Here is a 19643-nt window from a genome sequence, read left to right on the forward strand (position 1 = left end):
GCTGCGCCTCCGCATGCGTCTAGAGCTCCTGCATGCGAAGGCGTTTGCTTTTAATTGTTAGATATGAATCAAAGATATGATACCATACTTCACATGCATCATTTCTTCAATTAGTTGTCAACAATTATTTGTATGTTGTAGATTTAAACCCATAGAAAGATGAATTCTGTTCAGAACTTGCATATCGAAAGAAAATGTTCTTAACATGCACAACAATTGACAAGCAAATTTCACACAGACGGTGGAAATTTGGATGGAAAACATGAGAACTTTTCTTAACAAACAGACATACATCATACATAAAGACTAATAGCTAGCAAACTGTACAACTCCAAGCCTACATTCAATTCTTCAAGAAAGTCCTCTCAGCTGGTGCAACTCTCATTCATGAATTATGGGTCCAAAACCATTATCTCTGCACGCTTTGAATCACGTTTAAACAGAAGTAAATCTTTTACTAGCTTCAAAAAACCATCGACAGAAGCAGGTTGAACAGTCATTCTCTCAAGCACAGGTGAACTTAGAAGCAGAGATTCGATGAAATCTAGTTGAGCTTTTACACCAGAGATCTTGGTTACTTCCACAAGCCGCAGTTGAGTGTATGCACAGTTGTAGTTGTCATATAAACAAGATTCCACTTCTCCCACAGCAGCGTGATCCTTTTCAGGGTCCACCTACAAGAGCTCTGTAGCATCAAAATCAGGAAGTTTTGACAACATATATAGCTGTCAAAACTAATTAAAATATTTTATGGTAGAAATTCTTTACTCGGCATAAAAAAACTAACCAAAATTTTCAGTTCTTGTAGAGCAGGAGAGCTTCTCAGAAGGCATAAGACAGTTGAAATTTCATCCGGATTGTCAAAGTTCATGTCTAAAGAAAGAAAATTGAGATATTGGCATGGTTTAGGGAGCTTCTCTGGCAAGGCACCAATAGACAAGTACTGCAGCAGAATGTAAGCAGCAAATTAACAACATATCAATGAATATGGTCAAATTCCTATGGCAATGTCAATGATCACTAAATCACTTATGAAACTTCCCAGTCAAAATCATTACTTTTAGAAAGTTCCTCTTTATTGTGAGCCTTCGAATATGAGGCGGCTGGTGATCAAAAAACTTGAGCAAATTCCCAAAACTACTACAATTCCCTCTTTGATCAACAATGACCTGCAAATCAAAGGTAGCATCCACAAGATTTGAGGAACCCACGAGGTTAAAATCTTGAAAAGCCCCTTGTATGTAAATAAACCAGAGCTTCGGTGCATCAATCTTGAGATTGGTGAAACCATCACAGTTTTGCAATTTCAATATCTCAAGCAGAGGACTGCAACCAATCAAGTTGTCAAACACATCTTGGGCCAAAGTAACAGACCAAAGATCAAGGCTCTTCAAGCTGCCAAAGCCTTTGAATGTGGAAGGAGGGTTTAGCAAACACCTGTATAACTCTAAATGAACGATATCTTGAAAAGAAAACAAACATGACGGAATGTTGTAGATGTCCCCTACAAAATTGTCAAGTATCATCACTTTGATGACAGGGTTTCTGGATAGGTGAAAAATCCATCGATCTATATCCCTAGTGGCTAGCGTACCTCTGAAAAAAAGCTGGAACGTTTGTATGGGACCTTTATGGAGTAAGAGTACATGATCAACAATATTCGCAAAGCTGTAGGTTGGATGACTTTGAGTCGAAACACAGCTATCATGAAACACTAGAGTTTGAAGCATGTTCGATTTGTACCTCCACTTTCTGGATAAAATACTTGTCCTTACTGCCTCCTTAAGCGGCAAACCTGATAAAATCTTTTCTGTAACATCATCTGGTAAACTGCTAAGTCTATCCAACTCCATTTTCAGTACCAGCACACCCTAAATTGAATACTTGATCACTGCAAAGGAGGAAGGAACATATATTTGGGAGAACAGTCAAACATGATGTAGCTAGGAATTATTCTGAATATATTGCTTGATATCAAAGGAATTAGAACATACCTAACTGATGATGACCCCTGATCTTGGCAGAGCTTCGTCTAGATCTAGTTATGTCCGGGACTCTTACTTTACTCTTGAGTGTTCTTGTACTGTTTGGAATTATTTGTTGTGAGAGATTCTTACATACGGCTAAGTGGTTGGTAGGTTTCTCAATCAGTAAACATGTAATGTAATGAGGTGTTTTGACTTTTTAAATATTTTATTTTAATAAATAAAAATGAATTCGGAACACATTTAAAATATTTTAAGTTTTGATTGTCGTGGTATGTTTGCCTCGTTGTAAGCATTTCTCAGTGCTGTTTGGATGAGCGATAATATGAGGGGAGGTGACATTTCGGTGGGACTGAAAATCCCATGTGGGAAAATTCCTCTTTTTAGGGACTTGAATTACTGGGATTTTAAGAGCGGACCATTAGACGGGATTTGTGTTAATACATCTCCCTCAACAGGCGGAGAACGGCGACTACCAAACGTCTCGGTTTCTCGCTCTCTCTTCTTCTTACATCGCTGATCTCCAGGTTCGATCTCCACCTTGGGCTTTCGTTTCTCTTTGTATTCTTGGGTTTGATCGTTGAGTTTTGGATCTTTTCATCTCTAATTTGATCGATCCATGGTTAGGTATTAGTATACTTTATAATTCTTAATCTGTGTTTATGGTTCTGTTATCTAATTTGATTACATTGACAGCTGGCTTGTGTTTCTTTCATTTGAATTATGGTTTCTGTGATTTCTGCAACTGGGTTAGCTGCAAATGCCTCATTTTGGGTTTGGGTTTTTGGAGAACTGTTTTTGGAGAATCATACACACCAAGCTTGTGACGAGTTGCATCCCAGATATTTGGATTGTCTTGATGATGTTGTATATCTCTGTGATTGAATTTGATAGTGGATATGATTAGGAAGATGGTTCCGTAGGTAATGATTTTTTTGTTCTTTGTATGACGAGTCCATGGTGTCCGATACGAAACCTTAGTATAGATAAATCAGCAAGTTAGTCCTTTGCTCGTTAGAAGTCGAATTATATATAGTATTTCAGACCAAAAAAAAACAGGGATATATGGATCAACACACTTTTCTCTATACAGTCTCAGGAGCTCGTTTATATTGTATAGCCTTGCTGTGTTTATGTTCGCTAATAGCTTGATTTCAAATACAAACCTAATGTATGCAATGGTACATTGCTCATCTAGTCACAGTGGAAATCCTAATGTTTCACGATGCTCAAGAACTTCTTCTTCCTTTGTGTATTGTAGTCAGTTATTTACTAGTACACAGTATGCACAAATTATGTCTCCTCGTGAGAAGAGCAGACAAGAATGATTTATTGATGGGGATCCTGATATCATCTTCCCCATCTACTGGTCTTGAAATGTTATCGTCTGCAACATTTCTTTTCTGGTCAATCTCTTGAAGTAAGAGGACTGACCTTACGAGTCTCGGCTTCACTTCTTTCTTGGCTAGTACGTGGATATATGCAGTTGTTCTTGCTGCGTTGCCTGCACTGAGACCTTACTTGATTACTTGTTCTGCGGTTTCTGTTAGACCTGGGGATTAGATTGACTACAAACTTAATTTGATCCTATTGTTCCTATTTCACTGTTCATATTAGCGTATCAAACTTGATGCTGTATCTTTAAATTTGAAGTGAATATGATTCTTTTGTAATACTAATACCCTTTTGATCTAATTTTGAGTACTGGAATTTCTCGGATGTGGTTGTGAAATTGGAACTAGTTCGAGATTCTGAATTCCTAGCTAGCTATTTGATTCATTTCTGTATAACTAGCTGGATTAGAAGGCATATTCCATCAGAATCCGAGATCATGTCATTGATAGGAATTTCCCAGATTTGGGTCATTCTTCTTTGTATTCAATGAAAGGTTTGCTCTTGGGCGCCCCCACCTTTAAGTCTTTAACCCAATCCCTTCCCCTCCCGTCCTTCTTCCAAACAATAATCGTGGTCAGGAATGTCTTTCAACTGGCATGTGCGATGATATTTCATGACAGATCTATCCACATACGTTACTAGTCAATCAATGCCTCTGGAAACTTTGTAGACATGTATTGCTTCAATCGGAGATTGTGCTATAGATACATGTTTTTCACAATACTTTCCTCTTGATACTGTGTTTGAAATACTTGCCTCTTAGAGCAGTTCTTGCTGGTCTTTCTTTACGTCTCCATTTCTTTTTTTCTTTCTTTCATTTTTCTTTCCCATTTCCAATGATTGCTCTTCCTTTTTTGCTTACATTAAGAGTTACTTTGACAGAGATTCCTTTGTTCTCAAATTAAAGTTACTGACTAAAAATTGTACATCCTTTAAGTTGGAAATGTTAATGTGTTGCACTGCAGCTACTATGACCATGGAGAAGAAAATAGAAATTTCCAGAGACGCATTTATTCAATGCTTGAAGAGTGAGTATTTTAGTGTAAAATGAGTTTTTTGTATTATGTAAACTGTTATTTGCATCTATCTATCAAATAATTTTGTTTTCGAGGCTTAGCTATTTGCACTATAAATGTTTTCAATTGCAAGCATTGAATTTCTAAGACTCTTCCTTTTCAGGCATGTGCATTTATAAGATTTGAAAAAGAAAATTTCAATTAACCATGCTAACAAATGAGATTGTGAAAATTTGTTCCAATGTCTTACCTACTTGACCTCTGCTGCAGGGACTACAAGAAATCAAATTTTCAACCACAACTTGAGACAAAGTAACGAAGTGCATCAATCTTGAGATTGGTGAAACCATCACAATGTCGCGCTGTTAATCTCTTAACCAGAGGACTACAAGAAATCAAATTTTCAACCACAAATGGTTAGGTACTTCAAAGTCCTGAAGCCTCTGAATGTGGACGGAGGGCTTAGCAGACACCTACCTATATGACTCTAAACAAACCATATCTTGGCAAGAGAACAAACATGATGGCATGTTGCAACAACTTGATGTCCACGGATAAAGTATGAACTGTTTGATAGAGTTTCCTATAGATGAGTCACCCATAGATCAATACATCATGGCTTGGTGTTGGTACTAGAGGATCTATATAAAGAGCACATGATCAACAACGTTCACAGAGGTTGTACGGCTTTGAGTCGAGAGACACTTATCATCAAACACTAGATCTTGAAGCATAGCCGATTTGTACTTCCACTTACTGGACAAGACGCTTGTTCTTGTTGCCTCCCTAAGTGGTAAATGTGATACAATCTTTTTCGTGACATCATCTGGCAAATTGCTAATTTCAACATCTTCAGCTTTTGCACCCTAACTCACAAACTCAAACCAGAACAGTTACAGGAGTTCAGAAGATGATGAAGATCGACGGGTGCTACCAAGCAAGCCTTTAATATTGCTGGCCCTTCATAATCTATTGCTTCGAATCTGAGTACCAAATCTCCATGTTTAATTATTGTAATTCAATTTGGCTTTTACCTAATGATTGTCTTTCCTTTCTTGTATCCATCTCTGAATTAAGCTGGAAATTTCCAATCGATTTGATCGCAACTGCACCCCCAAAACAGTATCTTGCCTCCTTTTTACTGGTCGAAAATTCCTCTCACCCTACTGAGCTATATTATTGGTCTTGGCCATGAATTCGCCAAGCAAGGAGCGATACTAGGGTCGAGCCTGCTCAGTTTTAGGCCCAATCGGAGTTCGACCAGGACTTGGCTAAACAAGTTCATTGTTCGATCTGCATCTGCAGCTCCTGCGTGTGGAGGTGTTTGCCTTTAATTATTAGACATGAATCAAAGATATGATACCAATACTTCACATGCATCATTAGATGAATTCTGTTTTCTACTTGCATCGACATAAAATGTACTTTAACATGCAGAACAATTTATAAGCAAACTTGATACTTAAACTCTGGAAATTTGAATGGAAAATACAAAAACTTGTCTCGGCAAACAGACATATATATACACATCATATATAGAGACTAGTAGCAAACTGTACTCCAAACCCACATTCATTTCTGCATGCAAGAAAGTCCTCTCAGCTGCTGCAACTCTCATTGATGAATCATGGGTCCAAAACCATTATCTCTGCACACTTTGAATCGCGCTTAAACAGAAGTAAATCTTTTAATAGATTTGAAAAACCATCAACAGAAGCAGGTTGAACAGTAATTCTCTCAAGCACAGGTGAACTTAGAAGCAGAAATTTGATGAAATCTAGTTGAGCTTTTACACAAGAGATCTTGGTTATTTTCACAAGCCGCAGTTGAGTGTATGCGCAATTGTAGTTGTCATATAAACAAGATTTCACTTCTCCCACAGCAGCGTGATCCTTTTCAGGGTTTACCTACAAGAGCTCTATAGCATGAAAATCTGGAAGTTTTGGCAACATAGCTGTCAAAACTTACTAAATTATTTTATGGTAGAAATTCTTAACTCGGCAGAAAAAAACTAACCAAAATTTTTAGTTCTTGTAGAGCAGGGGAGCTTCTCAAAAGGCATAGTACAGTTGAAATTTCATCTGGATCACCGAAGCTTATGCTGACAGAAAGAAAATTCAGATATTGACATGGTTTGGGAAGCTTTTCTGGCAATGCACCAATAGACAAATACTGCAGCAGAGTTCAAGAAGAAAATAGCATACTAAGTGATTATGGTCAAATTCCAATGACAACATCAATGATGGTTAAATAATTAATGAACCTTTCAGGAATCCATTACCTTCAAAAAGTTCCTGTTTATAGTGAGCCTTTGAATATGAGGCTGGTGATCAAAAAACTTGAGAAAATTGCCAGAACTACCAGGACCCCTTCTCTGGTCAACATTAACCTTCAAATGAATTGAAACTTGGGCAAGATTTGAGGTATTAGCAAGGTCGACATCTTCAAAAACCCCAGTAATGCAAATAAACCGGAGATTCGGTGCATCAATCTTGAGATTGGTGAAACCATCACAATCTCGCAATTCCAATATCTCAAGCAGAGGACTGCAACTAATCAATTTCTCAAACACATCTTGGACGATAGTAACATTCTCAAAAAAAAGGGTCTTCAAACTCCTGAAGCCTTTGAATGGGGAACGGGGAGGGTTTAGCAAACACCTGTATAACTCCAAGTAAATGATATCTTGACAAGAAAACAAACACGATGGAATGTTGTAGGGATTCCGTGTCCAAATCTCAAGTATCATCTCTTTGATGGCAGGGTTTCTGGATAAATGCAATATCCATCTATCCATGTCTCTAGTGGCTAGCTCATCTCTGCGAGAAAGCTTGAACTTGCGTATGGGGCCAGTGTGAAGTAAGAGTACATGATCAACAATATTCACAAAGCTGCAGGTTGGATGACTTTGAGTCGAGACACACACCGATCATCAAACACTAGATCTTGAAGCATTTCTGATTTGTACCTCCACTTTCTGGATAAAATACTTGTCCTTACTGCCTCCTTAAGCGGCAAACGTGACAAAATCTTCTCTGTAACCTCATTTGGTAAACTGCTAATTCTATCCAACTCCATCTTCAGTACCAGCACACCCTAACTTGATCACTGCGAAGGAGGAACGAATATATATTTGGGAAAGCACTCGAACATGATGTAGCTAGGAATTATTCTGAATATACTGCTTGATATATATACATCAAAGGAATTAGAACATACCTAAGTGATGACCTCGATCTCTTGGCAGAGCTTCGTCTAGATCTAGTTATGTCCGGGACTCTTACTTTACCTTTGACTGTTCTTGTTCTCCTGTGTCTGACTTTGTACTGTAGGATGCTTTGGCTTTTCTTTGCTTTACCTAATCATATGATAAGGTGCTCGTCATTTTATTCCCTAGTGAGCTGTTTTCCTACCCTGGATTTTTTTTGGGCTTAAAAAAAATAAAAATAAAAAACAGAGAGAGGGAGGTAGTCTAAATGAAGTTTCCCATTATACTTTAATCGGATGCTTGTGTTTGGAATTATTTTGATTCATTTAAAGGTTTTTGAATCTAGGATACAAGACCGAACTCATTGTGAGCTGCATTGTTGCAACGTCGATGAAACATAAGCCCAGTTGACAAAGACAAACCCTTTCTGACTCTCTCGTGTTCAAGTGTATTGGGTATCTAGAGCTCGATCGAAATAGTAAGGAAATAGTTAAAGATGTTCTTACCGTTACCAAAACTAATTAACAGCTAGCCAAATTTCAAGTCATATACAAAAAATATTTTCTAGTACTCCATTAATTGAGTAATGGAGTCGTCGTGGTCAGCTCTACGCCTCTAAGGAGAATGCATATATGGAAAGTGCATTGGTACCTTGGCTGAACAAACTGGAGGTGCTCTGCATTTGTTCAGTGACTTATCATCAATTATTTGCATGTCAAAGATACACAGCCATTGAAACCATCTATTTAAGCTGAGAATCGAGAAGGGTTTCTGATGATGAACCGACATTGTTCTTACATTAAAGAGACTGCTACTACACCCAAATTTTTCTTACTAGGTTCGTACCTTTCATTACTCTGATAGAAAATGTAACATGATACATAATTTCATAAGCAAATTCAACTAATAACGACAGTGGAATTCTTGATATAAAGACTTTAGACTTGTCCCAAAAGGGACAACTCCAAGCCAAATTCATTTCTACAAGTCCAGAACCTCTTAGCTGCTTCAATTCATTGATGAATTAAGGGTCCAGGAGAATAATCTCTGCATGCTTTGATTCACGTTTAAACTGGAGTAGCTCTTTTACTAGTTTCGGAAAACCATCCACAGAAGCAGGCTTAGGAAATTGAGGAGGTGTGATAGTCATTCTCTCAAGCAGAGGTGAACTTAAAAGTAGAAATCTGATGAAATCTAGTTCAGCTTTAACAACGGAGATGTCAGTTATTGTCACAAGTCGCAGTTGAGAAAGTGTGCAATTGTAGGTCACATGACTCACATCTAAACAAGAAGATCTCTGTTCATCGACAACACTGGGTGTCCTTGTGAGTTTCTTTCTGCGATCCATCTACAAAAGGCCTATAGCATTAAAACTGGAAGTTTTGGCAATAGCTGTCTAAACTAATATGACAGTTTACCGTAAAGTTGGTACAAATTAAATTTTAAGTCAAAAGAATCAACTCACAAGGATTTCTAATTCCTGTAGAGCAAGGGAGCTTCTCAGAATGCATAGAGCAGTTAGAATTGCATCCGGATCATCAAAGCATATGTCTATAGAAAGAACATTCAGATATTCACATGGTTTAGGAAGCTTTTCGGGCAAGGCACCAAGAGACAGATACTGATCGATGCACAAAAGAACATACTTAGTTAAATATGGATCAGATTCCAATGGCAATGTCAAAGATCATTAAATAGAAGTATAAAATTGGCTAGCAAATACATTACCTTTAAACAGTGCAACTTAATTGCGAGCTTTCGAATATGAGGGAGGTGATCAAAAATCTTGAGCAAATTGCTAGAACTGCTAGGAAACCAACTGTCAGGAACCCATCTTTGGTTAGGACCATCAGTATAGATGGTCACACCGATTGAAGCATCCGTAAGATTTAGGGTACTTTTGAGATTGACAACCCAAAAGATACCTAAAATGTTTAAAAATTTGAGATTTGGTGCATCAATATTGAGAGTGGTGACACTACAATATTGAAATATTAATCTCTCAAGCAGAGGACTGCAACATATCAAATTTTCAAACACATTTTGGGCCACGGTGATGCCCACAAGTTGAAGGCTCTTCAAGCTCCTGAATCCTTTGAACGTTGACGGAGGTTTGAGCCAAACCTCAGTTAAATTTGAATCCATAAGAAAATATTTAGTTAAATCCAAAAGAACGAGATCTTGACAAGAAAACACACATAATGGAATGTGGTATTCATCTACCCAGAGACAAAGTACCAACTCTTTGATCGAGTTTCTTGATAGATGAGTAAGCCATCGATCAAGATCTCTAGTGGCTACCTGATCAGCAAACAGCGCGAACTTGCGAATGGGGCCAATATGAAGTAAGAGTACGTGATCAACCATGTTCACAAAGGGTGTTTGGATTTGTTCATCATAATCATCGACCTCCCGATTTTGGCTTTTCCTCCAGTCATATTCATTAAATTTTAGATCTTGAAGCATGGCCGATTTGTACCTCCACTTGCTGGATAAAACACTTGTCCTCACTGCTTCCCTAAGCGGCAAACGTGACAAAATCTTTTCTGTGACTTCACTTGGTAAACTGCTAATTCTGTCCAACTCCATCTTCAGTACCAGCACACTAAAACTCCATCACTGCAAATGAGGAAGGATATCTAGTTGATGCAATACTTGAATATGATCCTTCTAGGAATTCTTCTGAATTGCTTAATATATTGATTGATATACCTCAAAGGAGTTAGAACATACCTAAGCGTCAACCCGGATCTCGGCGGAGCTTCGTTTACATCTAGTTCTGTCCCAGAGTCCACTTTTGACTGTTCTTGTTCTCCTCTGTTTTTAACTTTGTATCATGCTTTGCCTTTTCTTTCCTTAATGCCCTTTGTGAGCTGTTTCCCTCCTGCCCTGGCATTTTGGGCTTTTTTGAAACCTAAAAGAAAAGGAGTACGTCCAACGTGAAGTTTTTTATGCCATTTTATAACCCTGCCCAATATCAACGAAAGTACCGTACCCCCTCCGATGACAAACGAAAGGAACTTGATGACTTTCGACTCTTACATGAGAAGCTAGCTAGGATAGATGAAATCAGGTGGCAGTTCCACCATCCAATACCATGCCTAAAAAGAAGGGTAAGCACATTTAGCAATGTCGTGAGCTACATTCACTATGCCAGAAAAGCAATCAGACGACAGAGGATATCTGTCGTCTGATTAAAAAAATTTCTGTTGTCTAGTACGGTGCCGTCTCTTGGGGCATCAGACGACAGATTTCCTCTGTCGTCTTATTTATCAGACGACAGAAATTTGTTAGGTCTTCTGTTGTCTGATGAAATCGAGACATGAGGCTAGTGAATTCAAACGACAGATAAATGTGATGTGATCTGAAAACAAATAACAGTTCTTTGTAATTTCTATGATCTAATGCTTATTCCAAAGACAGAAAAATGTGGTTTAAATGCTCCAAAGTAGAAGATATGAAATCTTATCTGTTGTCTGAATGGACTTATAATAACATTTTAGTGTTGTTTTATTCACATTCCAATAACAGTTAACTGTCATTAGCATTCAGTTTAGATTACATTTATCTATCGTCTTTAGTAGCCTACAATAACATTTATATGTTGTTTGAGTGCACAAGTAACAACATATTTTTTCTTGTTTCTGTTGTTCTTAGATATGTCCAACAACATATTTGGATTTCACTTTGTTGTTGCTTTTTATTTTAGATGACAATTTTTTGTTGTTTGAGTACACAAGTAACAACATATTTTTCCTTCTTTCTGTTGTTCTTAGATATGTCCAACAACATATTTGGATTTTATTTTGTTGTTGCTTTTTATTTCAGATGACAATTTTCTGTTGTTTGAATGCACAAGTAACAACATATTTTTCCTTGTTTATGTTGTTCTTAGATATGTCCAACAACATATTTGGATTTCATTTTGTTGTTGCTTTCTAATTTAGATGACATATTTGTATTCTCATTGTGCCACAATTATGTAAATCTAGAAACTACCCAATGCATTCATCAAATATGGAATCTATTCATAAAAATACCAATATTTGATTAATCTGTCACTGCAGCTATACATACATCCATAATAGAGCTAAACTTAGTAAACATCAGTTCAATAACCTATAGCAGTTGGCATGATCAACAAATGGAACCCAAAAAACATTGATATCTCATATTATTGATCATGCTTGGTGAAGGCAGATTTATGTGGTGCATCAGTCTCTTCAATAGCTGGTTTCGACAGTGTTTTTTCGCCTCTTTTCATTTGCAGTGCCTTCATCCTTAGTGTTATTGCTTTAGATTTGGCTGTGTTGTTAGACTGGGGAGTCATGTCTTGAAAGAAACAGATCTGATCAATAGTCAGCAATATGTATATCACACAATTAAGTAAAGGAACCAAATGTCAAAAACTTAACAGCCACATCAACTCACCAAGTAAACAAATATTAGAACAATTCTAGCATTAACGCAATGTTCAGTTCTAGCAAAAATTTCACAGAAAAAAAAAAACCAAAAAACCACATGTTCAGTTTGTCACCTGGGGTCAGGTCAAGGCAGAATAGAGAGGGGTTTTTTTCCAAGGCGTTGACGTCAATTGGGGTTCATGTCCATGGCAGAACTGGTACGCTCTTTGGCTTATAATCTTCTTATATCACCCTAACCAACAAAACCATCGATACCATTCAGATTGAAAGATATATCTGAAGGGGGGGGGGGGGGGGAGTTAAAAGAATTTGATTACAAAAATTCAATGGATTCAAAATGTTTAAACTTTTCCATACCAAGAATCGAAATCATATCAGGTACAACCTCAAGCACTAAATATGGACTTGCTCCAAATCATAAACTCATGCACGGTATATCCAACATCATATATAGCAGACACAATTAATGATGAAAGGAATGCCAGAAAGACCTACTTAAGGCACTCTAACTTTGATGCTTCAAATATGGCTAATTGGGTGTTCTGTATAACTAGAAGGTGTATCTCATGCATGCATATTACTGGCACCTTTCATCATATTATGATCGACATCCTGACTTTATGAATTGGTGCGCTGTAGCTTTGCATTTTGAAAACTAAATGACAAAAGGCATGTCCAGAAGCTTGAAAGCAAAACAAAGACAAGCAATATATTTAAGCCTTTTCATGAATTGGTGGCATGATTAAACAAAATTAAATTAATTCAACTGGCGGTGGTATATATGATCAAATAGAATAAATTGGTAGAGAAGAGTATGAAAGGATGGGTTCGTACCAATTTCAGACTCAAACACCAATTGCTCGCTTGAGCGGTCCCATGTATCACAACTCATGTTCTGCAAAAGATAGGTATTGGAATTCAGGAGAAAAGAAAGACACATAAAGACTTAATAATGTTTATTGAGCAATAGTCATACCAAGAAAAATCAAACGAAAATCAAGGTTTCACGATTTTGTTCATTACTAATTCCATGTTTCGAGTGAATTAAATTCGACCACAAATTTTCAGTACAAAAAACTGCTTCAGTAGTAGAAAAAAACTTAAGGAAATTGATAAGCTCTAGAAAGGCAAATGCATGGTCACAGTTTGTATTCCTTTTGTTGCTTTAGTGTCATCTTCAAATGAGGTTTAGTCTAGACTAGATATTAATAACAGGAAATGGCAGTGTACTGCAGAAACTAAATCGTCTTTATTCTAAAGATAATCGAAACAAACGCATCTACACTAAAATTGATTGAGATCTTCCACCCCGATAATCCACCCTCTGTTGTTTCATTTTAAAAACTTGAGAAATCTACAGCAAACTCTTCTTTCCTTCAAGTCTTTAATTAATATAATTTAAGATTCCAACCACCATTTGATCTTTGCTAGGTTCATTGTATTCATGGAATTTTTGTTTGAATAAACGACAATACTGTGACATGTTTCGAAATTCACTTACAGTGAGCAAAATGCATAGGAACTTAAAAGAAGGGACTTACTTCTTCAAGAACAACAACCAACTCTTCCCTGGTGGGAGCATCAGGGTCTTCGATGCCTAGAAGTTCCTTGCGCTCAACTTCTCTTGTGTCCCCAATCCCAATGGTGAGCTTAACATTCATATCACAAAGCATTACAAAATCAATCGAGATTGAGAAAATCAACGTACAAGGGAATTGCTCAAGGATATTGTATTTTATACCTCATTAATTGAAAATCATGTTTCGGTTCTTCTTATGAAGTTCCAACTTCCAACACCTATCAACAATAAGAGTGAGTAACAGAGAAATCAAACAAAGTTGGATACAAGCACTAACATCAGCAAATGCAAACCATTTATTAACATGGACAAGCACCAAGCACTAAGCTTAACATCAGTAAATGATCAATTGCTAATCTTCATATATTCAACATATGCTTGCTTATTATTCTGTACTTACATGATCAACAGAAGTGCTGCAATACCTTTTCTTAGAATTCTCAAACGCAATAAAATCATGATCACTATAATTAGTGCATTGTTAGCTTAAGAAACTTTTATGTTAAACATAGGAGATAATCATCTACATGCAGGTCAAGGAAACATACTCCTAATTTATGCAAAACTTGGTTAAATACATAGAAGTTGATGAAGAGTAATACCTAATAAAGCTTTTAAATGGCCACATCACACTGCTGCTGGATATTTTAAACTCTGATTAGCTACTGAGAAACAGTGGGAAAATTGAAGAAAATTAGACGTGCATTCAAAAGAGTCTGTGACCTCATAAAGGTCAGCAACTCTGATTAAAAAAATTTCCATTTTTATTTTCATTTGTGGGAAGTGTTTGCCCTCAATTTGCTTAAATTCTTCATAGTTCTAAGTTCTAACTTCTAATGAACATTAGAAAGTAAAAATCAATCTCCCATGACTAATCGATCTAATCAAGAGAGCATACACATATTGCTAAAAGTGAAAATAAATTCGTAAGGTATTAGATAAGGAAGCATCAATACTGATAATCAATATTCATTACACATATACAGTGTAAAGAAAATGAACTATACAATTTAAGCTATGAAGTATAGAGTTTAAGCTCAAAAGCATAATGGTGGCATACTTCCAAAAGCCACGGTCAATTAGTAATGTGCAGACAAATCACTGTATTGCAAAGAGGAAGGGTAAAATACCTCTCCACCATCATCAAGAACAAAAAACTAGCCATGTTCAAAGGGAGACATGGTACCAGCAGCTGTATTCAACTAGAAACCTGCAGATTATTGGCAAATAGAGTAAGGAATAAACTGAAAGCAAGAGTCTAGTTCTTGATATCATCTATTTGGACCAAAATTAACAAACTTTAATTGAAGAAATAGTAAACTCCTCCTCGCTTTATTAATAAAGATACTGTAAGAGACAGATATAACTACCTTGATTCCGAATTACATTGCATGAGAGAACCCTTATCACAGCATTGGTCTTCATACGCATCCTATCCTACACAGATATATAAAAAGAAAATGATTGAGAAAAGTTAAATCTGCATGACAGTATGCAAGCAGCACTACTTCTGCAATTGTTATCATCACCATGCTTGATAACAATTGCGGCAATACCAATAAAACTTAACATCGCACACTAGAGAATAAAACCAGAAGCACCAGAACAAAGGAGAAAGAGGATACTTACAAACAACAGCAGAAAAGCAATTCATCATAGGTAAAAGGAAAACTGACGAAAAGAAAAATAGAAGCATATAGCAGCAACAAAGATTGCAAATTTATGGCTAAAAATAAAATAAAATACACAAAAAAAGTCAAGAATTTTACACTAAACTTCAGACAATATTACTAAATGCTTTTCTCTCCTAAGTTCCAACTATGTTTACAATTACAGATGTATAAATATAATGAACATTGACCCTATAAGAGATACAATTAAACGTATATATCCTGATACCCAGTTATCATAGTCATTCCGTAAAAAAAGACGTCCTTAAAAAAATTAGTGGGTGTCCCACAAAGTGTTTTCTGTAGTAGTGTGTAAATCTAGGAACCATTCTTGATGTAGTGAGTGACTTGAAACCATGAACTGCAGAGGAATAAACAGAGAAGAGCTCAATACAAGTTAAAGCACCTTGAATAAGCATTTGGTATTAGGGAAAAGAACGGTAAAAGATGGCAGCAACTATGCCATAGGATTACCCTTATCATCTTCTTCATTTTCCAATCTACTAGTAGTGCTCCCAGGATCCATATCTCTATGGCAATTGCAACTTGCTCACTATTTATTGCGGACTTGAGATGCAATGGAGGAACCAGATGCTTCCCATTTGTTTATCTATACAAAAACCCACCAAATAAATTCCCCAATGACATTACATATTCTAAGCAAAAACTATTTTGTATTCCTAAGTTTATAGAACATCTTAAATTCTCTACACGTAAGAAGTACAAATGAAAAAGCCAAAAAGGCATGCAAGTAATATAACATTAAACATATCAAACATCTCACCGTAGGCTCAACTTCATGAATCTCCGAGGTCGAGCTAGTTGCCCGGCCGTCTTCCACACCTTCAAGCGTATTTAATCGTGATTACCCTTTTGATTTGGCTGACGTATTTGAGGTGATCAGAAATAGGGTCAAAGAACTTGTTACCTATTGAAATACAGAACAAAAACATAATTGAATTGAATTGAAAGATCATCCAGAAAGGGACGTACCTGGCTAATTGAATAGAGGCAAGATTTGGTGACATCGATCGAAACCATGTTTGGTAAATGTTGTAGGCAATACTGCTACTCATTGAATCGAGGCATATCTTTATCCTTGCTTAAAGATAATGGTCTAGTCCGTGACATTGAATTCGTTGGTGTACTGTATAGAGAACCTAATAAGTGAGAGATATACCTGAAGGGAGGGACTAAAGTGAAACCAAACTCTCAATACCAGATCGGTTCTCCAGTGATAGAGAAAATCCAACGAAATATTGAAGGAATCGGAATCCATCCAAGATTCTTCAATATAAGCTTTGTAATCTGCAGATGAAGAAATTTTCCACAAAATTTAACTGTACGGCTTTCGTTGATTGAGATCTTCCAGAAAAACCCCAAAACCAGAAGAACCCTAAAAGCCCAAATTAAAAAAACATTGTCTTTCAGAGAAAAACCTTCCGGGGACTAGATCTGAATGGAGGGTTAAGCAGGAAGAGGAAGAGGCGGAGGCGATGTAGAGGTAAGGCCGTCCATGGCCTGGACGGTGTTCTCTTTCATGGCGTCACCGTGGTACTTGACTACACTGGTCTTGGCCCTGAACTTCTGGATGAAGGGTAGGGATTCAGAGATAATCTGGGGAGGCTGCAGGGTTTTGAGAAAGAAATTTATGGGAGAGATGGAGACAAAGAGAAAGGGAATTTTGTGAGTAAAGGAGAGAAAGAGAATGGGAGAGCGAACGAGCAGAGATGGGAAAAGAGAAAGAGGAGCCGTGGAAAAAACGCGAAGTCTTTCGCAACTAAGCCAAAAAGAAAAGGAAAAAAAATATAACTTACCTTATTCAGACAACACAATTTCTTAAATGTGTTGTTTGAATATCACTCTATTGACTATTCAGCTATAGGGTTTGGGCATTTGAGAGGGAAAAGCCTAAAACTTGTTGGAGGGAAGTCTGAAATTTCTGCTAAGGTTCAATATAGAAAATTTTCATCTTTTCAGACGACATTTAAGTGTCGTCTGAGTCTGACCATATCTTCAAAATGAAACAAGCATGGTTTCTCATTGTATTCAGACAACACATTTAATTTATGTGTCGTCTGAGTTTAGTCTGAAACACTCAGACGACAGAAAATGACCATTCTGTCGTCTGAACTCTGTTGTCTGATAGCTTTTTTGGCATAGTGATTCTTGCAACTTCAATGAAAGTATGTCCAGGTGACAAAGATAACCCTTTCTATCTGACGCTCTAGTGTTTAAGTGTATTGCGAATCTAGAGCTGGATTGAGATAGTAAGCAAACTATTACTCAGGACTTTTCTATTACCACAACTAATTGAGTAATGCTAGCTAGAAGAAGTGATCGATCAATACGCCAAATCCTTATTAATTAAGGACACAAAAGAAAAGCAAAATGAGAAGGAATTCGAAGGGAAGGCAAAAGAAGTTGATGAAAGGCTAGGTTGAAAACTAACCGATACTGATCTACAAATATATGCATGGGAGGTCAAATGTTTACCAAAGTTGATGTCTATTGAAAACCATGCCAGAAGTGAAAGTCATTAAATGTCATCCATTGGCAAGAGTACAGAGGTTGATGCATTTCTTCCATGTTACAGAGATTAATGATATTAGTTTAGTAATAGATTCTTTTTAGCTTATGTTGCAAGGTTTCCATGTTCGTTCATGGTGATCATTCACGATTTCCACACTACTTATATTCAAGTTTATAGAGTTGTCATGTGTTTACTTTGACAATAAGAAAAAAACATAAGCAATTAATTACAAAGTCTTGATGGTTTAACCTAAAGAGATGTTGTTTAGAACATTCGTTGACCCGAAAGTGTTTAAACCGAAAGTAGTAAAAGAAACAAGCTAATCGCACGCGCGAGCGTAGACCTTTCGCACGCGCAAAGCGCGTGCAGGAAGGCTAGTTTTTTTTTTTAAGCAGAAAGTAATAAAGCTTCAATGACGGTTTATGCAGGTTTATTCATATGGTTAGGCTACATGGTTCTGAATTTTGGAAAATGGTTAAGGGTGATGTATTTATTCGTAAGCAAACCCTAAGGTTTGAGCAGAAAGAGACGGTGGCACTCTTCTGAGGATCCGCTGGTACCAGAGATGCGGTGATGAAGGCGTTGATTGCGTCTTTGATCGTGTTCTTGTTCAGCGTTGGCCGGTGTGGAGTAGATCTGAGTTGGGGTTCGTCTTCGATCTCGGATTTGCGATGCTGCGTTTGGTCCAACAAACTGGGTTCGATGGGATTTGATTCTGATCGCATGCTGTGGTGATGGGTAGAGGTGGCAAACGGGCCGGCCCGGCCCGGCCCGGCCCATTTTAAGCGGGCCTAGTCGTGCTTCGTGCCGTGCTTGGGCCGGCCCATTTATTATCGTGCCGGGCTCGTGCCGGCCCATTTACTTAAACATTAAGCCCGGCCCGGCCCATGGCCCGAGCCCATATCGTGCCGGGCCGTGCTCGTGCCGGGTAAATAACGGGTCGTGCTCGTGCCTACCCACTATAAAGCACGATTTAAAAATCTTGATTTGAACAAATAAAAATTAATTTTATTTAACTATTTAGAAAATTAAAATAAATTAAGTTCTACAACGTTTTTCTTAATCTTAGCGTTTTAAGATTAGATTTCTAATAATTTTTTATATTCCACTATAAGAAAGAAAGAAAAAAAAAACTCAAAATATATTGTTTTTAGTATATTATTGTGAGATTAATCTTTATTAATATAATGAAGATTTAGTATCTATTATTCTTTCCTTCATTCTATAGTTGTATTATTATGAGATTAGTCTTTATTAATAAACATATATTTAATATTTAGAAAAAATACTTATGTCAAAACAAGGATATAATGTTTTGTTTCATTATTTTGACAATATAAAAGAAAGCATTGGTGGAATTGTCATGAGATTTTAAATAAAAAGGTCTCATATTCAAATCTCATCATTGTAGTTTTTTAATATTTTTAAAAACAAAATGAAATTTTGTGTTTATAACGGGCCGGCCCACAATATGTCGTGCTCGAGCCGTGCCGGGCCCATTACGGGCTCGGGCCGGGCCGGGCCAATGGGCCAATATTCTTAGGCCCAGCCCGACCCGTTATTCTAACGTGCTCGGGTCGTGTCGGGCCACTAACGGGCTTGGGCCGTGCCGGGCCGCTTTTAAGCGTGCCGGGCTCGTGCCGTGCTCGTGCTTAGTGGCCCGTTTGCCACCTCTAGTGATGGGGTAGGCCACCTGAGTTTGGCGCGGCGAGGTTGACGACGAAGGTTGGGATATTCGTCGCGGGGAGGGTTCTTGGCTATGGTTGTCGATACTTAGATCTGGGATTGGCGATTGAGGAGCGAGGAGCGCAAGCACTGCCGTGCGCGGTGATT

General features: G+C 37.4%; 2 protein-coding genes, 2 long non-coding RNA genes and 1 pseudogene across 6 annotated transcripts; 1 reads left to right on the forward strand and 4 right to left on the reverse strand.

The window, feature by feature from the left end:
• Nucleotides 1-142: 142 nt before the first annotated feature.
• LOC133739797 (F-box/FBD/LRR-repeat protein At1g13570-like) lies at nt 143-2135 on the reverse strand. 3 transcript variants are annotated; one of them, XM_062167607.1, is made up of 5 exons: nt 1995-2134; nt 1595-1891; nt 1059-1504; nt 788-943; nt 143-674 (listed from the first exon to the last, which is right to left on the reverse strand). In XM_062167607.1, exons 2-5 carry the CDS (start codon nt 1851-1853, stop codon nt 393-395), a joined length of 1143 nt encoding a protein of 380 aa, XP_062023591.1. In that variant the 5' UTR covers nt 1854-1891; nt 1995-2134; the 3' UTR covers nt 143-392. The 3 variants fall into 3 exon arrangements, with proteins under 3 accessions (XP_062023591.1, XP_062023590.1, XP_062023592.1); XM_062167606.1 differs by having other exon boundaries at nt 1059-1891; XM_062167608.1 differs by having other exon boundaries at nt 438-685; nt 1059-1891; nt 1995-2135.
• Nucleotides 2136-2271: 136 nt separating this feature from the next.
• On the forward strand, nt 2272-4974 carry LOC133739800 (uncharacterized). Its single transcript, XR_009860825.1, has 3 exons — nt 2272-2512; nt 4346-4408; nt 4667-4974. It is a non-coding gene; the product is annotated as an uncharacterized LOC133739800 (long non-coding RNA).
• An 875-nt stretch (nt 4975-5849) lies between these two features.
• On the reverse strand, nt 5850-7609 carry LOC133739963 (F-box/FBD/LRR-repeat protein At1g13570-like; annotated as a pseudogene).
• A 684-nt stretch (nt 7610-8293) lies between these two features.
• Nucleotides 8294-10654, reverse strand: LOC133739776 (F-box/FBD/LRR-repeat protein At1g13570-like). Its single transcript, XM_062167580.1, has 4 exons — nt 10338-10654; nt 9333-10223; nt 9070-9225; nt 8294-8952 (listed from the first exon to the last, which is right to left on the reverse strand). Exons 2-4 carry the CDS (start codon nt 10191-10193, stop codon nt 8629-8631), a joined length of 1341 nt encoding a protein of 446 aa, XP_062023564.1. The 5' UTR covers nt 10194-10223; nt 10338-10654; the 3' UTR covers nt 8294-8628.
• Nucleotides 10655-11676: 1022 nt separating this feature from the next.
• On the reverse strand, nt 11677-14270 carry LOC133736197 (uncharacterized). Its single transcript, XR_009859454.1, has 6 exons — nt 14210-14270; nt 13770-13825; nt 13570-13677; nt 12863-12923; nt 12142-12260; nt 11677-11952 (listed from the first exon to the last, which is right to left on the reverse strand). It is a non-coding gene; the product is annotated as an uncharacterized LOC133736197 (long non-coding RNA).
• Between the last annotated feature and the right edge of the window lie 5373 nt (nt 14271-19643).

Source organism: Rosa rugosa, chromosome 3, assembly GCF_958449725.1.
Source record: "Rosa rugosa chromosome 3, drRosRugo1.1, whole genome shotgun sequence".
NCBI classification, from domain to species: Eukaryota; Viridiplantae; Streptophyta; class Magnoliopsida; order Rosales; family Rosaceae; genus Rosa; species Rosa rugosa.